This window comes from Amblyomma maculatum, unplaced genomic scaffold, assembly GCF_055883805.1.
Source record: "Amblyomma maculatum isolate TAMU_Amacu unplaced genomic scaffold, ASM5588380v1 scaffold_105, whole genome shotgun sequence".
NCBI classification, from domain to species: Eukaryota; Metazoa; Arthropoda; class Arachnida; order Ixodida; family Ixodidae; genus Amblyomma; species Amblyomma maculatum.
This window is the reverse complement of record NW_028146830.1, coordinates 41,266-64,802: the sequence shown is the minus strand read 5'-3', so window position 1 is coordinate 64,802 and position 23,537 is coordinate 41,266. Positions and strand designations below refer to the sequence as shown.

The window sequence follows — 23,537 nt, the reverse complement described above, 5'->3', positions numbered from 1 at the left end:
TATTGGATCTCGATAATAGCACGCAAACTCTACAACCCTGAGACATGTTTTCTGTCCAATAGTTTAGGGGACGTATACGACCATCTTATACCTTAGTAAGGACGGAGAATGCATATGACAGTCCATACACCTTTAGTAAAGCTAAGATTACCAAATAGGAACTCTACTTAACAATAGTAGTAAGCAACTCTAAATGGTACTACGATACGATAACTACGAAGCCGCTAAATGGGTACATTACATGGCAACAATGAATACGTTTTATACGGCTATATTATCTTATCAACTCCTGTTTCCACCTCATTCAGCAGGACTGTAGTTTCACACAGTCACTTTCCCTTGTTATTTGTCATTTTTTGCAAATCTTTCACTGTAGCCTGTTTCTCTCCGTCCGGAATAATGAATTCTTCGACGACGCTACTCATCTTACTATCAATACCATTATTTCACACACTGCCAAATACGTGCTGCTATATTATGAAAATACAGAAGTCATTGTTCGCTTTCATTCTAATTGCAGAAAATGTAATGCGTACAAAATACGCCATGAGAGATTCTGAGCAACTTTACTTTTCAACGCGCAAACTGCCTCTGCATCACCACCAATCATTCGATAATGTTCAAGCAACTGACCCATACACTGAGGGTTTTACGAGATCATTTCTTGAGCCGCCGTGTCAATCAGTAGGAATAAAATCAAACCAAACATTCTCGTGCAGGTGGACCATAAGGGCAACATTGTGTCGTCATGGCTAAGTGAAGCCGTGAAGCCAGTATTTGAAGATCGCGTGCTGGGCTGCCTCCCCGGTGGCAATCCCGACCTGTTTCCAGAAGTTCCCGCGATGGAGGTGGCCTTCGCCGCCTTGAAGCGGAAGCTCAAACATGATGATGTCCGGCTTTCCGAAGTAAGTAGCTTCCAATATTTGGTTCACAAGCGCCTAAGAAAACATTCAAACGGGCTATAGATGATCTATCGGTTCCTTCTTTTGAGTATCCTTGTGGAGCGAGAAATTTAGGAGTCAGTATACCCACTCATACCTTTGTTGAAATTTTGAGCCCACCTGCTCTCTGAGTAGTAGTTTAATTTTTTTTACAAAATAGAGACAAGCTTGTAATATTTACCATCTAAACAATAACTATTACTTGTAAGACTGGCGAGAAGCTGTATACTGAAGAATCTAATTTTTTTTCAGTCGACACAGGCCATACCTCAACAAGTAGAAAGTGGAGTGCGTGGCATACCATTGGCCGCCCATAAAATCAAATATAACCTACCTTAGTTAATCACAACACGCATTACTCTTCCTGTGCAAATTCTTTGCCAGGGATGCAATATCCATTCTTTTTCCTGGTATTTTTTATCTTTCTTTCGAAGCCTAAACTTTTATCTGTGTCGTTGCTGAGGCTGTACTTTTTGATATCAGGTATGTCGGTGTAGCTGACTACATATTTTGAGAACACATTTTTAAGGTGTGTAGACTAATTCTACCCTATATTTTCACTATTTGCGGACATCAAAAAAGCAAATAATATTAAATAGACAGCTGGTGGACTGATGACACAAAACACATATTTATTAATTCAATGCAGGTTTTTGGTCAACATTTGTGGTTATCCGCTGCCAACAATCATAACACTGATATTCAACTACAATTAATTTACCATCGATACACTACACCGAGACCCGACCAGCTATGCATGCATTCACGTACTGGCAAAACATGGCATTCAGCAGTTGAATAATGTGCCTACGCGTGTTGAGCGACGAGCAGCGCCACATTACATAATCTCATGACAGATCACTCAAGCTTTGAATTCACAACCGGAACAATAGCATTCGACAGCGCAGATTATGTAGATCTTTTTATCCTTGCAACAAGGCCAGCTGCACAAGTCAGGGAGCAGATGACCATCTCTGTACAAGACACTAATCTCATTTTGTAGAAGTTGTCACAGGATTCCTGGGAAGATGTTTATTATCTTGATTCTGTAAATAAAAACATATCACTCGCAGGTACCTTGGAAGAGCATATTAAAGCCTGAACAGCTCAGGTAAGATTATCTACAAAAGGACTGAAAAAGAAGACATTCATAACGAAAGTTTTCCTTAAAGCAGTCGTGAAAAAACAAAATGTTTAAGAAATTTAAAGTACAGCTTCGTAACACTTCTTTGATGGAGTGTTACAAAACGTACAAAAACACATTTAGAAGCTTTTAACTCACTCTAAGAACATTTATTTTGAAGCTAAGTTAACACATGCCTCGGATAAGAGATCTGCGGCGTGAAAAGTTATCATGCAGGCTCTAAACCATAAATACCCGCAGTAAAGATGCTGGCAGTAGCTACTGACGAAGGTATTATAAGCAATGAACCAATCGAATTTAGCTGATACTTCTAAAACCTCCCTTCTTCGAAGACCATTCCAAACCATGGCAACAATCAGATGCATTTTCCAGAAATTGAGCGCAATGTATCTTTATTGTTTTCAGCTCCGTCAATTAAGAAGTTTAAGCGTCTATATTAGCACTAAAGCACCTCACCAGTAAGTCACGATGATATTTGAGCTAAAAGTATGAAGACAATTGTAAGTCACATAGCCCCTTCATTGATTCATATTGTTACGTACTCCGTACGTGACGGGGGTGTTTATTTGTCGTCTAAAGCGCTGCGAATTCCGCAAGGAACACCAGCACACACCACTGTGGCTTTTGTTTCTTCTTCTCCCCAGCTTCTTCCGTTCTGACGCACCGATGCACGTGACACTTCTCCCCTCGCAGACGAAGCCCCAAGGCAAGCAGTTTAAGGAAGGTGCCGGGAATGGAACCTTTTTAGCCGAGCCGCATGCACCACCTGAGTCCGGCGTGAGCATCGGCCACTTTCGGTGCGGCGTGAAATTACATAGTTCCCGTCACTCAGGCGCTCCGAAACGACAAAAGGGCCGCTATAGCGAAATAGCAGCTTCTGAGCTAAACCACGCTTGCGCAGCGGCGTCCACAGCAACACTAAATTACCAGGAACGTAAGAGACATGTGGGCGTCGGTTGTCGTAACGCTCCTTCGAACGTTCCTGTGAGTCTAGGATGCGGAGGAGGGCAACGCGGCGAGCTTCTTCGGCTCGACATAAAGTAGTGGCGATAGAAGGCTCGTTGTGGAGGGAGAAAGGAAGGATGGTATCAAGACAACTGCGGGGAACTCGAGCATACAGGAGGTAAAACGGACTGTAGCCAGTCGTCTCATGCTGTGCTGTGTTATACGCGTATTTAATGGAAGGGAGGATGTCATCCCAGTTCTTGTGATCAGAGTCCACGTACATCACCAACATAGTGGTAAGAGTGCGGGTGGTCCGTTCAACAAGTCCATTCGATTGCGGGTGATACGGCGTTGTAGGACGGTAATCGCAGGTGCACAGAAGAAGGGGTTCTTCGATAACTTCAGCAGTAAATTGGCGCCCACGGTCACTGATCAGAACTCGAGGAGGGCCATGGCGCAAGACGAGAAATCGCAGAAGAAATAGGGCTACTTCGTAAGCAGTGGCTGAGGGTATTGCGGCTGTTTCTCAATATCTAGTGAGATGGTAAACACAACACTATCCACCGGTTACCGTTCGAAGATCGCGGAAAAGGACTCAGGAGGTCGATGCCCACCTGCTCAAAGGGTGCGGTCGGAGGCGCAATAGGGTGCAGCGGTCCCGGTGGACGCGAAGTAGGGAGTTTGTACTGCTTGCACTTGACACAACTAGCTACATACCGCTGAATGGCTAGAATTTTTGGCCAGTAAAAGCGCTCCTGTGTACGATGAAGGGTCCGGGCGAAACCCAAGTGGCCCGATGTCACGAAATCGGCGCACATTTTTATCAAGCCGGTACAGCGCGTGGCCCGCGCGGCGTAGCGTGCAAAAGCATGCAGAGATACGCCTCCTTCCTGGCGCGGGAGAGCGCGTAGCTTTGTACGCGTTGCCGTCACCCTCTTTCCCATTGCCCGGGGAGGACGGTGGTTCATCGGACTGGAATCTGCCAGAAAATTCCAGAATCTTCTATGGGACCTAGCCAATAAAGACGCGCGGCTCGACGGGAGGAGAAGAGAGAGCTATAACCAGCGAAGCTAAGTGTGTGTGCGCGCTAGCTTTGGCGCGTGCTAACAGACAGACGCGGCGCGCCCTATTTAAAGAGACCGCGCCGCTTGTGAGTCAGACAGTCAGTCAGTCAGTTCGTCGGTGTTTTGCGACGTGCTCGCCTGTGCTTCGGCTGGACTCCCGGGGATCACCCGCTGCTGGCAAGCCCACGGACTTTCAAGGGAGCGGCGCTCGTCTCGTATGGCGGCCACATCGTGACTCTTGAGGCGTCGGACTGCAACAGTGCCCGGTGAACAATTTGGTGTTTGTTTATGTAACTCTCTCGTGTTTGATCTGTTGTAAAACCTCTGTGTTATAGAATCATTCTGTAGTTGCATGCTTAGCGTTTGTATTCTGTGAACCTCTCGTCTGTTGTATTTCAAGTGATCTTGTGTATTCATTTGTATCGTCTCTTGCTCGTTAAAGAACCCCAGGTGGTCGAAATTTCCGGAGTCCTCCACTACGGCGTCTCTCATAGCCTGAGTTGCTTTGGGACGTTAAACCCCACAAACCAAACCAAACCGTCTCTTGCTCTACATAAATTGTGTTTTGTTTGTTACTTCTGACTCCGATCCTTACTCTGGTTTGAACCGGCGACAGCTGGGCACCAGACGGCCACCCCCTTCTGTCACTACTAGGTAGTTGGATTCCGGCTGAGCTTGCCACGCAGGTCGAGGGCATCTCCTTCGCGACCGGAACAGCTACCCCCACTCACTCTAAGGGTGTCTGGGAGTGTGCGCACCGTTAAAGGCGCATCGTTAATAATACCCCCTAATTATTAACGGCTGACACCCGACGTGGTATCGTCGTGCATCATTTCAAGAACGGGAATGCGGAGGTTTTCCGGCACGACGAGAAGAAAGCGTGCACCTCCGGTGTTGAAATTCTTGTAAAGCAGGCCGTCACGAACGCAGAAACGCGCATCTCTTGAACCTTGAGCGGCAGAGAAGGGCGGTACTAAAGTCTGATCGTTGCGCTGTTCTGCCTGGAACAGTTGAGGGTCAGGAAACGTTGCCGAGATAGGCGCCAGGTAGTTATCAAAGTTGTCATCGTCACTACCAGTCGACGAAAGCGGCAAGCGTGACAGACAGTCAGCGTCAGCGCGTTGACGGCCGCTTTTGTATGCCACAGTGAAGTTAAGCTCTTGCAACCGCAATGCCCATCGAGCGAGCCGGCCGCAAGGGTCAAGAAGATTTACGAGCCAACAAAGCGAATAGTGGTCAGTGACTATGGTAAAAACATTGCTATATAGGTAGGAACGACATCGTTGCACCGCAAAAACCACTGCGAGGCACTCGCGTTCAGTAACGGTGTGGTTACGCTCCGCCTTGCTCAACGAACGACTAGCATAAGCTATCACGTTCTGATCGGTGCCATGACGCTGGATGAGCACTGCGCCAACGCCTACACCACTAGCGTCGGTGTGAACCTCGATGGGGGCAGAAGGACAGAAGTGACGTAGGATATCTCCTGATGTTAGAAGGAATTTGAGGTGGCGGAAGGCAGAGTCGCAGTCAGTAGTCCAATTGAACGGTGCATCTTTGTGCAAAAGGCACGTGAGTAGGTATGCAATGTCAGCGAATCTGGGCACAAAACGACGAAAATAGGAACAGTCCTAAAAAGCTCCGAAGCTGCTTCACTGATTTCGGTGCTGTAAAGCTGGTTACAGCCGCAATCTTCTGAGGATCCGGCCGAACACCATCCTTATCGACCAAGTGACCAAGAACAGTTGTTTGCCGTTAGCCAAAGTGGCACTTCTTAGAGTTGAGGACGAGGCCAGCTCTCTCAAAGCAATCAAGAATGATGGCGAGGCGGCTATTGTGTTCCGGAAAGAGAGAGATAGATATTTTAATGGCAACAGGAGATGTCTGCCTGGTGGAAAGCCTAGCATGCTACTCCTGGTGTTCCGGAAAGGTCTTCCCGAAGATCACAACGTCGTCCAAATAGCACAAACAAATTGTCCACTTGAGTCCGCGCAGAATGGTGTCCACAAATCGTTCGAACGTGGCAGGCGCATTGCACAATCCAAATGGCATTACGTTGAACTCACAGAGACCATCGGGTGTCAGAAATGCCGTCTTTGCTTTGTCGCTTGGGTTCATCGGTATCTGCCAGTATCCCGATCTCAAGTATACCGAAGAGAAGTATGACGCCGAATGAAGACAGTCGATAGCATCGTCAATACGTGGAAGCAGATATACAACTTTTTTGGTGACGGCGTTAAGGCGACGATAGTCTACACAGAAACGCCATGTGTTGTCTTTCTTTTTAACGAGAATAACTGGAGCCGCCCAAGTACTTGATGATTCCTGGATAACGCCACGTTGGAGCATGTCATGAACTTGTTCGTCACTAAGCTGACGTTCGGCCGGAGACACACGATAGGGCTTCTGTCTGATCGGGTGAGAGATTCCAGTATCAATCGAATGATGGATGCGAGAATTTGGAATCGATGGCTGATGATCTCTGGCGAAGTCGAAAACCGAAACATGCTTGGAAAGCAGGTCAGTCAAAATTCGGCGCTCCTGTGCTCCCAAAGATGTGTTTATCACGGCGTGGATTCGAGATTCTGCAAAATGGGATGTTTTCTCTTCAGGAGCATGGCTACTTAGTGCCACCACGTAAATCGACACACCTTCCTTGTAATGGACGAGCCTCATGCCAGGAGGCAACATGAATGGCTCGCCTGAATAGTTTACAGTCCATAGCAAGCCGTAGCCTCTCTTGACTAAAACTATGCAACGAGGCACCAAGATACTCTTCTTTGCACAGACCAGTGTTGTAGGTTCTACAACGGTGTCTAAATCCTCGCATAAATTCATAGATGAAATAACTTGAATGAATTCTCCGGACATCGCAGGCACAACTGTATCTTCAGACACAGAAAATGCTCCTATATTGAGCGACGAGGTTTCTACAAGAGCCGACATCAACGCAACATTAGGCAATATCTGTCAACTACGGCAGTCTAACGTTGCACCACACTGTTGCAAAACGTCTATACCTAAAATTAGTTCATGCGTGGAACGCCGCAACACTGTGAATTCGATTCGAAACGCTTGGCCACCAATCACAAGTTTCGCATAGCACACACCCAAAGGCACCAATGATTCACCGCCAACACCACGGAATACCACAGCTTGATTCACGCTAAACATCACTTTAAGTTTTAATCGACTCTTGAATGCTAAATGCATACCAGACTCTTGCTCCTTTGTAAATTAGTGTCATAGTGTGGATGCCGTCAATGGATACTTCGAATTTGTACTTTAACATAAACACAGGCAGAGGTATTGGGAACGTTGGTTTTCCGGCGACCTCACCCCCATCGGCACGCGTCTTCTAGTTTCCCGAAGAGGAGGAACGGCGCCGAGGAGACGGTGATTGTCGCTGTGTTTGGGTTGGCGGCGTTAAGCTTAGGAGATTCGCTTCGCATCTGTGCCGGGCGGTATGTATCCAGAGCCGGTGTCGGATAAAGTTCAGTGTTGAAATGATCAGGAACGTTGGGCAGCGGGCGATGGTCTTGTAGTAGCAGGCCTCGCCGACGGCAATACCAGGAGATGTGTCCGGTCATACCACAGCTATAACACACAGGTTGCTGGCGCCACCGGTCCGAGTAAATGCGGGTGGAAACTCGTTCTGGTTGCCGGTAGTAATCGGGACGGCGTTGCTGACGAACCACCTGGCGTGTGTAGGTGGTCCTTCGGCCCATCCATGGCTGAGAAGGGCTTAAATCATTATGCTGTCTGCTTTCGCCATAGCGTGACGCATTTAAAGCCGGAGTCCAGGAAGTTGATGGGGTCGCGGGTTGTGCTTGCAGCGCGCATCCGTCATACTAGTGTTCGTCCCGGCACACAGAATCTTTGTCACGCAGTAATTCTGCCCGCACGATCCGGCGTATCAGATCAGCCATGGACTCCGGAGCACTGACATCAACGCTCGCAACAGATGTGACGTTGGCTAGTCGCCCAAATTTAGGAGTGATGAATCGTAGCTTCAAAATATCGAAAGTGCGGCAGTGCCTGATGAAGTCAGCTGTAGAGTTCAAATTATCTTTACTGATAAGAAAATTATAGGCGTCTACAGCGATACCTTTGAGCAAGTGCCCCCTTTATCTTCCTCGGACATTCGAAGGTTTACAATCTTGCACAATTTCATAATACCCTCGATATATGCGGTGCAAGTCTCGCCAGGTACCTGGGCCCGCTGCATCAACGTTTGCTCTGCGCGTTTCTTTTCGCGGATTCGTCGCCGAAGAACTCCTTTATCTCTTCTGTGAAACAATCCCAGCTTGTGAGTCTTCATGATCGTCAAACCAACTAGGACAGTGCCTTCCAAGAAGTACACTACGTTCACTAGTTTCACGGTCGCATCCTAATGATTGTACCGGTTCCCCGTTCGTAGTTGGGTAGCCACTCGTCGACATCCTCGTCAGATTTTCAGCCAAATGTGCGCGGCTCGCGGTAGTGCTGCCAGTTGCTCACCGCAGGTGTTCCATCAGCGGCGCTGTCTTGAGCCATGTTAGATGGTAGCGGTGGCAAACCAGCGAGTCGGCGGCTTCGTCGAAGACAACGGGGATCCGTGTTGATCTACATCGCAAACTCCACCACAACTGTTACGTACTCAGTACGTAACGGGGTGTGTATTTGTCGTCTAAAGCGCTGCGAGTTCCCCAAGGAACACCAGCACACACCACTGTGGCTTCTGGTTCTTCTTCGTCTCCCTAGCTTCTTCTTCCTTTCTGGCACCCCGAAGCACATGACAATATAAATACCAGCCACATACTCTCGAAACCATATACCCAACCACGTATCATTTTAATGATTTAACAGTCGAGCGAGCTTCCCCTTACAAGTATTTAAAAGTTTACCTTCAGTCAGGCTTGACCTGGAACTATCACATTAACCTGGCTCTAGCAGCTGCTAACCGTTCACTTGCTGTTGAATTGTAATCTTCGACATGCTCCGGTGTCTGTGCGTAAACATGCTTATATTACCTTAATTCAACCTAAAAATAGTACGCTTCTTTCATATGAGACTCAGATCATGCCTACGTCAAAGATATCATCGAATCCCTGCAAAACCGTGCTGCTCATGTCGTTTTTTTAAACTACTCACGTTTAACCAGTCTCACCTAGTTAAGAGTTCGTGCTGGGCTGAAATACACTTGCCCATTGTGTCAGACTAGCTCTGTACACAAAATAAACCGTCATCAGTTCCTTCACGACGATTTATTTCACACCCTCACCAATTGTTCCATGTCGAGACGATACATTCAAGATCTATCGCCTCGCACGACACACTACAAATTTTGAAAAATCGTTCATACTCAAATCCATATTTATTAGAACCGGCTGCCTTCCACAACTCCAACTGAAAGACTGCGACATCATTTCATGAAAATTACAAAAATAAAACGATGTATAGTTTTCATCATGGTCTGTTCTGTTACCCGCTATGGATTTCAGTTTTCTAGTTTCGTCCTCTTTAATACGTTGTTGTCTTTTTTCATTATATTCATTTTTCGTTTTGTTGTTCCGCCATATTTTCATACTTGTTGAAAATTCAGTTGTTGCATATTTCTTGTTTTGTTCTTTGTTCAGTTCCTCATATTAGACGTTCCTCCTTGTATCTTCATGTTTGATTTTTTGCCACAGCTTATGTAATACCCTCACGGCGAGGGCCTTTAAAGATGTTTTGAAACTAAAAAAAAATTAAATATTGTCTGTTTTCGGACAGGTGTCTTCCATTCAGCACCATATTCAAACTAGTACCGACATTTAAGAAAGGTGATAAACTAAATGTAGAAAATTACCGTCCAATATCTATTGTATTAACTATATCTAACGTGATATAAAACCTTCTTTAGAAAAGTGTAAATATTTATTCCTGAAAAATAAATTATTGAATGACTGTCAGCACGAGTATACACGGAAAAGACCGACTGAAGCAACTTGGTAAACTGCAAACAAAAAATCATTCAATATATAGAAACGACCCTTTCCACATATTAGCGTATATATTGATCTATGGTTCTGTGATTTTGATTCATTAGATCACATGTTACTGCTTGATACACTATAACGGTATGGTGCCACAGGTGTTTCGCATAACCTAGTTAGCGTTTCTTGACTACCTGTCAGCAGAATGTGGTCTTTAATTGTAAATTAAGTCTCTGAAGTAATGAACACTAATATTGGAGTCCCGCAAAGAACAATAATAGGCCGGTATCTACTCCTGACATATTACTGGACCCTTTCATCATGCGCTTCGCAGGATTCTACATTATAAGTTTGAAAAATAAACTGTGCTAGGCATAAGTGTTCAAGAAACTTTGGCGAAACATTCTTCATGGTTACATGCTAATAAGACAACACAGAACGCAATAAAAGCGATTACATAATCTTTTCTGCAAATAACATGCCGCCTCTCTGGAAAATGTTGATGCAAAGTTTCTTCGAGTTCCCATTGACAACCTGTTATACTGGCCCCCACATGTGCAGGAATGTATTAAAATTTACCAATTCCGTACACGTTGTGGCATATTGTTTTTCTTAAACATCTTTGAAACTTTACAATTCCTTTTTTCATTAAAATATCGTTTATGCACGTGCTGTTTATCATTTACATACTGAACTATGTTATCCCTTAAACGTTGCGCAGAACACTGCACTACATAACATATTATTTTTGAATAAACGCCAATTCCTTCACTTTACATGTCCACTACTAAGTATTCTAACACTGAACACAGCACATATCCCCGTACTACATGCTTAATCTTTAAAATGCTGAGAATTATCATCACTTGTCTGTCAGTGGCAATTAAACAACATAACACTACCCAGAATACGCGTTCATCTGCAGCTACGTTACTGCAACATGGTAGTAGTAATTATTTTGCAATCTCATTTGCATATACTGCAGTTTTATACTAGAATACTATACCGTAAGGCATGGAAATAATCACTAAATATTAAGAGTTTAACGGTTCATTAAAACATTATCTTTTCTGCAAACAACATGCCGCCTTATTACTAGGAGCCCTCTCGAGCTGTGGTTGTTCTTATCGAATATCCACCATGTTATATATACATTTGTAGTTAGCAGTATTATGAAAATGTGATCTCCCTCGGCCTGTGGTGGAACGAATAATGGAACAAAGCGCTTTGGAACACTCACTGATCAAAGCAGCAGCCCCGAGCAGCCAACATATTGTTCCATTGTCACGTTACCTTCTCTGTCAGCATGGTCTGGAGCAGCAAGCAGAGAAGAGCGTCGTGCTTAAAGGGGAGATGTGGCTAAACCCTTGTTGAGAACATCAGAAGACCTATGTTTACAAATTAGTGGCAGCCGTCCCTAAAACGCTTTTTATACTGTATAAACGCAAATGTGTATTATATTTCTAGACCTTTCGTCTAAGCTCGCTGGTTGTAAATGCCTGGGCCTGACATCAGCACAGATGTGCCACAGAGATGTTTTAGATGGGTAGGATGGCATATCGGTTCGGAAAGTAGAATTCTTACAAACTCGAAGCAGTAAACATGCCGTAGGTAATCATCATCGCTGAATTTGTTATGCATCGCCATTTTATCAGGTGTTTTATACAATATTGACACATTTGTACGGTGACATTTGTACGGTGGCTCGTGGGAGGCCGCCATGCTCAGCTGGGACCCGGTAATCCAACGTCGGGCCATTGAGTGTCCAACCCAGGTCGCCAGAGCTCAAGGGCTCCTGGCCATCTAGCGCGAAAGCTCCTGCTTGTCTGCCTACCTCAAGTAATAAAATGTTTATTGTCCTCCTCCTTCTTGGGTAGCTCATCACGTCATTATTGCCAGAGCCAGGTGACACGTGGAACTTAGAACAGCCAGGTAATGAGAAAAAAAAATAATAAAAATTTGGCTTTAAAAAACACCGCCGCGGCTGTCACATTTTGATGCAGGCGAAATGCCAGATCTCCGCGCGCTGTGCGAATTAGTGCGCGCTAAACACCCTCGCTAGTCGTAAATATAATGAAGCCTCCACCAAAGCGTCCCTCATAGCCTGAGTCACTTAGGGACGTTGACCCAAATAACACGTTCCGCTAAGTCCGTTAACGTTGGACAAATCGCGAGTGACCCGGAATAAATTTGCGCGCCATGATGGGACTGCGCGTGCTCCAATGTGCTCGTGCTCTATCTGTGCGTGCTCTATCAATTGGGTTCAGTTTAGCGTAACTTAATGTTTTGCCTGACCCAATCGTAAAACAGTCGATGTGGCCATAGTTCATTATTTTCAGCACGAACACTAATGCACAGTAGAACTAAGATGGCTGTTTCATGCGAACAGGCCGGCTGCTGAAGACAGATGCGTGGGATGGCGAATCACGAAACCTGCAGCGCTGTCAACGAAGGCGCATTTCTCGGACAGTCTGCGCAAGCACGGCACCAGAAGCGCTCTTTTCGCATGCATTGTCTCGGCTCGCTGTCGAATGTGTTGTTATGCCTCTCGGACGAGTGTAAGGAAATTTTGCTAATATTTTCATTCCAAGCTCAGTGATTGGTTCCCAAGAAACCCTAAGTACCTCACAGCATAAGAATATGAGATTCTTTGTCATTACACATATACATATAGCTCCAAGAGCGATAAACATCCGCAAAATGGCTGCCGCCACGAATAATAGCACGAGTGAACTTACCCCACGATTGCTAGGGTTATTTGAAGTTCGGCTGCTTATACCAACGTAGCAGGCTCGATCTCTGACTAGGCGGCCTTATTTTGGTTGTGATGAATTACAAATTGTCTGTATATCGTGCGATATCACGCGCATGTTAAACGCTCCGTGGTAAGTCGTTACTGTGACGTCCTTCCCGAAAACGTCCCCAGTAGTCCACGCGTCGCTACTTGTGCTTTCATCCTAACAATGCCTGTAATTGAGCTTTTATTGCTCGACATTTCTGCGCCTTTCTGCAGAGTACGTGAATTAGCTATTCCTACCAACGAGCCACTTTGTGGTATATGTTTTCGTATTCCCTTTTCGCGTATTTTCGGAGTAGAAAAAGAAGCGCAATAAAAACCACACGGAACGAAGAAAACAATAGGGCAAGCTCTACATCTATTATATGTTGTTGCAGCCACGCCAGCAAATCTTTAGGTAAGCGAGGACATAGGCATAAAAAAGTCAAAGCCACCAGCTTTTCACAAAACGTGTTCAAAGTAATCGATTTCTTGCCTCGAAAGCTTTATTGATGTATCGCTGACACACTCTGCGCCTCTTTCTAATATATGTTTCTAGTAGTTCTCGTGCTCGTTTGCCACAACCTTAGCCCAGCATCCTAATATAATTTAACCGTGCCTTGAGCAATGCTGAGCTAAACTGGTTCTTCCAGCCCGTAGTGCCATAATTGAACCCCTATTCGTTTATTAACAAAACGCCCAGTTTTTGTGCGACAGGAGCAAGTGGCCCGAAGGAAGGTCGTGTAGAGATTTTAGTATGCACGGCGAGGAATGAAGCGGTGATAATAGTTGCCGAGGGTATGCAATTCGCACAGTTGGCTTGCACTGGCTGGCTGAGGAATCTCACGTATCGCTGTGATAAGGGGCCGTAGTGGATTAATACGACGGTAATTGACGCGGTGGCCGAGGAAATGCAGTTCCAGGACAGCAAACGCGCTCTTGATAGCGCTGACAGGACCGCATTTGCAGAAATGTGCGAACACTTCACGTAGGAGGAGCTTGTGATCCTCAGTGATGGTGCTGAAGACAAGGATGTCATTCAGATAGACGAAGCAGCATTTATATAAGGCCTGGTCAACAAAACGCTGAATGGTCTGTGCCACAATCCGAAGCCAAACCGAATGGCATGCGGAGGTTTTCGAAGAGACCGGAGGGTGTAATACTGGCATCTTTTGGAATATCCGAGGGCTCCACAGGAATCTCGTGGTACGCTTTGCGAGATCAATCTTAGTTGAAGGTGGTGCAGCCATGTAACGCCGACGTAGAATCCTGGATTGGGGGATTGGCATAGCTGTCCGAAATGAAGGCCTAATTAAGAACATGGTAATCGCCGCATGGTTGCAAGTAGGAGCACTGTATGGAGTGGCGAGGCCCAGAGAATGGAGGAGAAACAGATGAATCCAAGGTTAATCACATGCTAAATCTCTTGTTTGCACACACCCAGATGATAAGGCGCAAGCAAACAAAACCGAACTGATGCGGCAGGGCCAATCGTAATGATATGATGAATCATGCTGTGATAAACCAATGACTGAAGAGATGGTGGACGAAAAGTGTCTGCAAACTCTACAAGTACACTTGGCCAAGGGTCGGGAACGGTGGTTTGCACCTTGAGCAGCCGGAGAAGTGGAGTGTGACAGGAGATGCCCTGGGCGGCCAAGCTGTTCTAATAGCCCAATATGCGTCTATACCGCATGTCAGCAACTAGCTTGTAGCGCAATAAAACGTCAGCACCGACAATTGGCTTGCACACCTCCGCGGTTACAAAGACAGAGCGAAAGGTGCGTCGATGGCCGATATCGAGAGACACCGACTTTTGACAGTATGTCCATATATTGATACGTGCAAGGTAAGGCCAAGAGATTAGTCCAAGATGACTCCGCACACTGCACACAGAAACACAGCAGCGTTAACCGGGCACCAACCGACACTGCTCCAACATCGTCTTCACCAAAACTCACGAGATTCTTCTTCCGTCCTTATGCAGATATCAGTGCATGCACCGCACTATGTCGCCCTACCCCGCCGGCTGAAAAGTACCGTCCCGGTGCGTACTAGCGTCCAAACCAGGGTCCGTGTAGTACGGCTTGAGGCGTGCAACATGGACTGCCTCGGTGCGTGGTGCAGAGGTATGCGCTGCGGGGTGCAAGGGCACAATTTCGTATGTCACTGAAGTCACTTGTCGTAAAATGCGGTAGGGTCCTGTATAACGGGGCAAAAGTTTTCGATAGTCCAACGCAGCGAGCTGGGGCCAAAGTAGCACGAGATAGCCGCAAGAATACTGGGTGTTGCAATTACAAGAATCATAGCGACGTTTCTGGGAGTGCTGGGAGGCTGCGAGTCGGTTGCGAGCAACAACGCGGGCAGCATCACTCGGTCTATGGCATCACGAGCATATGCGCTGGCAGTGGCGGCAGAAGGGAGCAGGCTGTCAAAAGAAAGAAGTGGTTCACGGCCGTATAGAAGATAGAAGGGGGAGTAGCCGGTAGTGTCGTGACGCGACGAATTGTATGCAAATGTCACAAATAGCAGCATTATGTCCCAGTCGCGGTGGTCATCAGAAACGTACATAGACAGCATGTCAGTTAATGTCGGGTTAAGGCGTTCAGTAAGCTCGTTCGTCTGTGGATGGTAGGATCGTAGGATCTCGTCGACTATAGGCGCAAGAAAGCAACGGCCACGGTCGGTGAGCAGTTGGCGGGGAGCTCCGTGGACGAGTATAACGTCGTTGAGGAGGAAAGCAGCGAAACCAGTTACACAACTGATTGGTATTGGTCGTGTGACCGCGTAGCGTGTGGTGTAATCAGTGGCCACCGCAATCCATTTGTTCCCCGATGCAGACAGTGCAAATGGCCCTAGAAGATCCAGACCCACTCGAGAACATGGGTCTATGGGGATGTTGATCGACTGCAGGAGTCCAGCTGGTAAAACTGATGGCTTTTTCCGGCGTTGACAGCGGTCACAAGCAGCCACGTAGCGGCGGACTGCGCGGTATAGGCTTGGCCAAAAGAACCGACAGCGCACACTGTCGTATGTGCGAGAGACGCCTAGACTACCCGCTGTGGGAACTTTGTGAAGCTGTTCAAGGACGGCTGTGCGTAGGTGCTGAGGGACTACTAGTAGAAGGTCGGGGCCATCAGGTCGCATATTGTGCCGGTATAAGGTGCCGTCATGGAGCACAAACAAACGAAGGGAAGGGTCATGGCGATCGGCGCTGAGGCGATTGATAATTTCGCGGCGCTGAGGGTCCTGGCGTTGCTCCCGGCGAATGTTGGAAAAAGTCAGAAATAAAGCACGCAAGCGTCATTGTCACGTTCAAGTTGGCTTTCGGGTCGACTGGATGACGGGACAGGCAATCGGCATCTCGATTCAACTGGCCAGACTTATAAACTACTGAAATATTGTACTACTGAAAGCGCAAGGCTCAACGTTCAAGGCGGCCAGTAAGGTCTTTGAATGTGGAAAGCCAACACAATGCGTGGTGGTCAGTAACTACTGTGAATGGCCGCCCATGCATGTAAGGGCGGAACTTCGTAATGGCCCAAACTAGGGCTAAGCACTCACGTTCAGTGATGGAATAATTCTGTTCGGCAGCAGAGAGGAGTCGGCTGGCATAGGCGATGACGCGAGATGAGCTGAGCTGACGTTGTGCGAGAACTGCACCAATTCCATGACCACTTGCGTCGGTGCGTACTTTTGTGGGCGCTGACGGATTGAAGTGAGCCAGCACTGGCGGAGCGGTGAGGTGGGCAATAAGAGCGTCGAAGGCGGCCGATTGTTCGTGGCCCCAGGAAAAGGAGACCCCCTTTTCAGAAGCTGCGTGAGTGGACGGACCATTTCCTCGAAGTTTGGTACAAATCGCTGGAAATATGAGCAAAATCCGAGGAAGCTATGCACGTCGTTGCTAGATTTCGGTATAGGAAAATTACTTAAAGCGCGACTTTTGTCGGGGTCCGGCTGGATGCCATGGGTGTTGACCAAGTGTCCGAGGGCCTTGAGTTCCCGGCGACCAAAGCTACACTTCTTGGAGTTCAACTGAAGGCCAGCTCGTCGGAAGACGCCAAGTATAGCCGAAACGTGATGGAGGTGGCCCTCGAAGGTGGATGAAAATACGATGATGTCATCGAGGTGGCACACACATGTGGTTCATTTGAGCCCGCGTAGTAGAGAGTCCATCATGCGCTCGAAGGTCGCAGGGGCATTACATAAACCGAAATGCAGCATCTTCAATTGGTAGAGGCTATCTGCGGTGACAAAAGCCGTGTTTTGCACGATCTCTTTCGTCAACAGAGATCTGCCAATATCCAGAAAGGAGATCTATGGAGGAGAAGTAGTTGGCACCATGCAGGCAGTCGAGGGCGTCATCGATCCTTAGAAGAGGGTACACGTCTTTCTTGGTTATCTTGTTTAGGTGTCGATAATCTACGCAAAGCCTCCAGCTGTTGTGTTTCTTTTTAACGAGTACTACCGGAGACGCCCCGGGGCTGCTCGACGGCTCAATAATTTTGCTGGCCAACATTTTCTCCACTTCTTCCTGAATGACCCGGCGGTCGGAAAGAGCAACTCTGTAAGTCCGTCTGTGAATAGGGCGGGCATCTCCATTATCGATGCGATGTGTGACGACGGACGCTTGGCCCAGGGATCCGGCGCCGAAACCAAAAATGTCGCTGTATGTCCGCAAAAGACCGTCAAGGGCGCTTGCATATTCGGGACGCATGTTAGAGGCAACCATGGCTGAGATGCGGTCCTCCGGACTATGTGACGGGACAGATTGTTTAGGTACCTCGGCGTGACGGTCTGACAGCCCTGCAGAGATAGTAAAGCTGGATAAAGGTGATAGGTCGGAGAGGAAAATGCCCTCCGGGAGAACTGGCGAAGACATGCTGAAGTTGACTACGGGAATGTAGGTGAGATTATTCTCGACGTGTACAATGTTATGAGGTAGGACGATGTTGCGCTGTAGAGTGACGTCGGTGATGGGGTTGACAACGTAGTCGCCGTCAGGAAGGGAGAGAAAAAGTGACACGGGGACGTATACGGCCGCCTCGGGAGGTAGGCGAGTCAATGTACTGGAGCGGAGGCGATGGCTGGGAATGGTCAGCACAAGGGTCGTGAACACAATGGGGCAGGGCTAGGCGCAGACGTCCGTAGGCACAGTCAATGAGAGCGGAATGGACTGTTAAAGAGTCTAGGCCTAAAATCACGTCTTGAGGACAAGTAGTAAGGACGGCGAAAAGCACAGGGACGTGATGGCCGGCAATGTTGACGAGCGCAGTGCACATTCCGATGATGGTAGCAGTGTTTTCATCAGCAACACGAACTGTAGAGGTGTTAGCGGGCGTAAGAAGCTTTTTGAGGCGCTGGCGGAACTGCGAACTAAGGACTGAAATATGGGCTCCAGTGTCAATAAGGGCAGAAACGGAGACTCCGTCCACAAGAATGTCAATGAGGTTACGTTTGGGTGTGGGGGTCGGTTCCGAGTTGACAGTCCGGGTCGTCAATGCAACGTCACTCCCGGGCGCTGCACTCGCTAGTTTCCCGAGTAGGTGCCGGCGAATGATGGGGAGGAGCTGCGACGAGGCAGCGGTGAACGTGATCGACGAGCCAGTGGGGATGGAGATAGGCTGGCGCGAGCGGGCAGTCGTCCCGACTGCCCGTTTCGTTCCGAGGCTAATCTGTTTGAGGAAGATAATGTCCAGGTCCATCATAGGCGGGACGGGGCTCCTCTGGTTGGGTAGGGAAGCGTCGAGGTCTATTGTAGTATCGACTGTCGGTGTTGTAATAAGAGCGAGGGGCGAAGAAAGTACGGCTACGGCAATAACGAGTTGTGTGGCCGGCGCGACAGCAAATGAAGCAAATTGACCTGTCATCTGAGGTGCGCCACTCTGCAGGATTGGGGCTAAGGTAGCGACGTGGGGAAACCTGGCTCAGGGTACCAGCAGCCACTACAGGAACAGGGTGCGTTGGTGACAGTGGGGGCACGGGGCTGGAGGAGATGCCGACGTTGGCGAATTCTTGGCGAGTAACGGCCTGTATCATGGCCATGCTGTCGGGCAGTGGAGACGTGAGTGGTGCAGGAGCCAAGGCCTCGAGTTTTCTCCGCATGATCCGAATTATGTTCGCTGGATAAGAAGGCTGTTCCAAAGGCGGCAGGTCAGCGCAGGATGATGTAGCCGCCGTGTTTGGAAGGCGTTCAAAGCGATGTATGAGACGACGTTGTTTAGCCTACTCGAATTTTCGACAGACTTGAAGTACCGAGTCGACGGTAGGGCAGTTCGTACAGAAGAGGATGTTGAACGCATCATCCGCTATACCCTTGATGATATGCTCTATCTTGTCACTTTCTGGCATGGAGCTGTTCACCTTGCGGCACAACGAAAGGAAGTCTTGAATATAGGCAAGGTAGGGCTCCGTGGGGGATTGGGTGCGAGTGGAAAGTTCTGCTTTTGCTGCGAGAGGCCGCCCAATCGGCTTTCCGAACAAGCCCTGTAGCTTTTGTTTACAGATTTCCCAGGTCACTAGCTCTTGCTCGTGATGTTGGAGCCACGTCCGAGCGGTTCCCGCCAAATAGAAGATTACGTTCGCCAGCATAATGGTCGCGTCCCAGTGGTTGTTTCTGCTGCAGCGCTCGTACTCATCTAGCCAGTCGTCAACGTCCGGCTTGTCTTTCCCATTAAAGATGGGAGGATGGCGGATCTTCGTGAGTACCACTGGCTGAGCCGATGTTGCTGCGATGGTAGGGGCTGCCTCGGAGGTCATAGTGGTCGTTGCTGACGTCGTTCTGAGCCCAGGTAGGGGCGGCCACTGCGCAAATCCAACTTTTCTGTGCTATATTGCTCAGCGCACGGGGATCTTTAGTCACCTCCACCAAGATGGTACGTGGCAAGGTAAGGCCAAGAGATTCGTCCAAGATGACTCCGCACACAGCACACAGAAACAGAGCAGCGTTAACCGGGCACCGACCGGCACTGCTCCAACGTCGTCTTCACCAAAATTCACGAGATTCTTCTTCTTATGCAGATATAAGTGCATGCACCGCCAAATGTAGCAATATTAACTCTGTTTATTGCAGTGGGAGGAGACGAGTCAGGAGGATGGCTGCGCTCAGCCAACGTTGGGGCAAGGACACATGTTTCGGCACCAATGCCGATGATGTAGTTAACTTTTATGATGCCGTCGGTGACATGGAGAGGCCACTAGATCTGGGGCCTAGAACATTGATCGCCCTCATGGTTTAGCCAGTCCGTGTCCAGCATATTAGGACTAGCGGCATCGCCTGGCACGGGAACCGTAACGACGTGGTACCATCAAACCGTATCGGAGGATTGTTGTGTCGATTTCTTCATTTCGTCTCGAGTTTTCAGAGCGCTTGCGTTTCCACATCGAAAGCTATTTACTGTCTTCTGCAGAAGCACGAGTTCTGTTAAGTTACTGTCTGCGTGGGCAGGGCCCAGTACTAGACGTCCCAGTACTAGACGGGACATGAAACACTGGCATCAAGACGTGGTTTTACTCCATGGCTTGAAGTTTGTTTCCTATCGCAAATTTGCTTGTATTCTTGAGTGCGATATACATTCTGGTGCCTGAATGTTGCGGTCTGTGTTAGGCTCGCTCTGAGAACTATGTCAGCAGACATCTCTATAGCTTTGCCAAACCCACGGAGGTTTACGCATAATATATCTCTTATTCTTTTGACTACCTCAATAAGCAAAAAATACCGTTTAATTGTCGCAGCAGACGGCGTTTATGAATATATGCATGTACATTTTATCAGCCTTTCCCCAAACTGAGTAAAGTCTAATGTTGACGTATTGTGGTTCATGTTTGTCGTAGGTCCTCACTGAAGAAAAGGTCTTCTTCATCACCGCGTGCCTCTTAAGCTGTTCACAGACGCCCGCTGACAACCTGTACGGCGGCGACTGCAACAAAGCGCTGGCAAATTTCGCGCCATTTGCGGAAGCCTTTCAGTGCCGTCCAGGATCCGACATGAACCCGATTACCAAGTGCACTTTTTTCGACTAACCGCCAAGCTGCCAACATCCTCTCCAGATTCATCCCTGTCTTTTTTCCCCCATGTTTAGCTTACCACAATATTGGCAATGGACCGTGGTGTGGTGCATCTTACTGCCATGTAGGTTTCTTGAACACTCATTTATATGAACCATCATAACCCTAATCCAGAAAACGTGATATAACGCTAAATCTTCATGAATTGTTGTTTTTAAACCAACTCATACAGTATAACCATGCCGATGTTCGACGTATTTTTTAGGATCAAGTTTTCTTAGCCCATGGCGCTTCTTTGGCAACTTATTTTTAATATCTATACGTTGTGTGCAGAGACTGTTCCTGATTTCATGCTCATGTGTTTTGCACGAACTTCCTATACCCTTTATTACATAGTATTCAAGGCCCTTCCCATATGTTGGTATTGAAGTAAGAAACTGCCAACATAACAGCAGCCTGCGGTTGAACCTTTAAGATGAGGTGTACGCCGAGCACGATGTCATTGTATGCGAGGCACATTGTGTTTCTCATAATAGCGTATGTACCGAATACTCACTTGTAGAAAGATTGCTTCATTGAATGCAAGCAATGCCAGCAGCAGCTTTTGAAACGTTCAGATTATGACCGCTGTTATTGGACAATTCGGGCACCGATATGCCTTCTGGACTATTTGTGCAGTTTGGGTTATGGTTGAAAACAGTGCTACGTGTGCATACGTGAGCCTTCAACCACGACACTGGTGAGCGCAATATGAGACTGAATGCAACGTTGCTAAGTGCCTGGATATGAGCAAGAAGAGCCCAATAGGTTGCATTGGCTTAAAAGCTTGATAAATAACAGTTGATATCGTATTCCGCGCCAGTGCCAGTTGCTATATGCGGCAGCCTTTTTCTCCCTCACACTGAAGATGATTTCGGCTTCTTGAATGCATTTTTTTGCGTAAATTGTTCTCTTGCTTTTATACGCAAATAAAAGAATATATTTTACAGACGTTGTGAGGTGTACAAATTGCCCGAAAGTAATTTCATTAAACAGAAGTGCAAGTCGTCCTCTTTATTTTTGTAACTGGAAGTCACTGTAGCAATACTTGCTGCACGGCAGCAACCACATGATCCTCGGAATCGATGATGTAATTTTTAGCGTATTGTAATTTCCCGAAAACTGCAGCAACGGAAATACTGGGTGTGTCACCGTCGCGTCATCTTTAGTGCGTTGAAATAAAACGAATAGCGCATTTGAAGCCTGTAATTCTCGTCGCTTCAGTAACGCAATCAAATAACGCTACTTATCTTAGCACTAAAACACGTGTTCGAATCCTACATGTATTATTCCTGTGAGTGCAACTTTTTTATTTTATTTCACAACGCTCAACTAGATTTCATTTATCTTGGGGTGGTGTTCCCCTTTAGGCTGCATAATGTGATGGTTATTCTTCATAGCCGCAAAACCAGCTGTGAGCACATCCAGCAGTTACTCTATGACAACGGTTACAGTATGCAGGTACCTTCACCGTAAACAATTCCTGCCTTCAGTGAATTTGTTACCTTTAGGTTGAATTAAAAGACATCTCTCTGCAACAATCGCCGTTTATCTCACAGAGAGACAACCAGTGAGGAGAAAGAAGTTGCGGGACCCTACCGTTCAGATAACGGAAGTACGCCGCGCCGATATCCAAGTTAACTTGTTCAACTTACCAAAGATTACTCGACGGACGCAACATATGTATTAAGATTTCTACTGTAATTTAATGATTTAACTCTTGATTTGGTTATTATCAGAGCCGTTGAGACGTTACAGATAGCAGTCGTAACTAGTATGCAAAATAAAACAAAATAAAAATAGATAATAAAAATAAAAACGAAGCATTTTTTAATACAATAATAATAATAATTTAATAATAATGATAATGATAATAAAAATAAAGGATAATTTTTAACATAGGTTATGAAGAAGCGCATGTTTGAATGCTTCGGGTTCACAAATGGAGAAATTCACAAAAATAAAAATTCAATAATTGTGCATTTCGATTTACGTACTGCGCTCTAAGCTCGGAAACCACTTTGTGAGGGTTCTCACGGGGCCCTGACTCCACTCTAAGAGCAAACCGCCTCGCCGCTAGCTCTGACCACATCCGTGGCAGGGAATAACAAATCAACGAGGCACAGTCAGCGGGCCAAGCTGTTTATTGGGAGTGCCCAACATTCTTCCTCGGTGTCGTAGCAGCATCAGCGCGCTCCGGCGATGCGGCGTCGTCTCTCTGGATGCAGATGCTGTCCGCCGAGATGAGAAGGGAGGGAGGAGGAGGGGCCGCCGGGCATGCTACGCCAGTTCTCTCACCACCGCCCTCTCCGCCACAGCTCCGGGAAAATGAGGCCAGGAGGGTAAAGATGCGAAGTCCCCGTGAAGAAGAGAAAGAGGGTATTCACCGCGTCTTTCGGGCGAGGGGAATGTTGAATTCCCACAACATAAGGCTTTATTGACTTCTTAGAATAAAAGGTAGCGCAAAAGGAAGAGGGCGGAGTAAGAGACACAAGGGACAAATGGCTTTATTGACTTTATAGACTCCCTTTTTGCTGTGTGACGTACTTGGCACTCCGTTCGAGAAGTTTTGGGGGAACGGCAACACTCCTACTTTGTACTACCCTTGGTGTCACCTGTGTTGTTATGACGCCACTGGCGGCATAGAAACCTGTGCGTCGGTGC

General features: G+C 47.3%; 1 protein-coding gene across 1 annotated transcript; it reads left to right on the top strand.

Moving 5' to 3' along the window:
• The first annotated feature begins 830 nt into the window (after positions 1-830).
• On the top strand, positions 831-20,849 carry LOC146170649 (neprilysin-3-like). Its single transcript, XM_084586871.1, has 2 exons — positions 831-905; positions 20,661-20,849. The coding sequence occupies exons 1-2, from the start codon at positions 843-845 to the stop codon at positions 20,847-20,849; spliced, it is 252 nt and encodes an 83-aa protein (XP_084442997.1). The 5' UTR covers positions 831-842.
• The last annotated feature ends 2,688 nt before the right edge of the window (positions 20,850-23,537 follow it).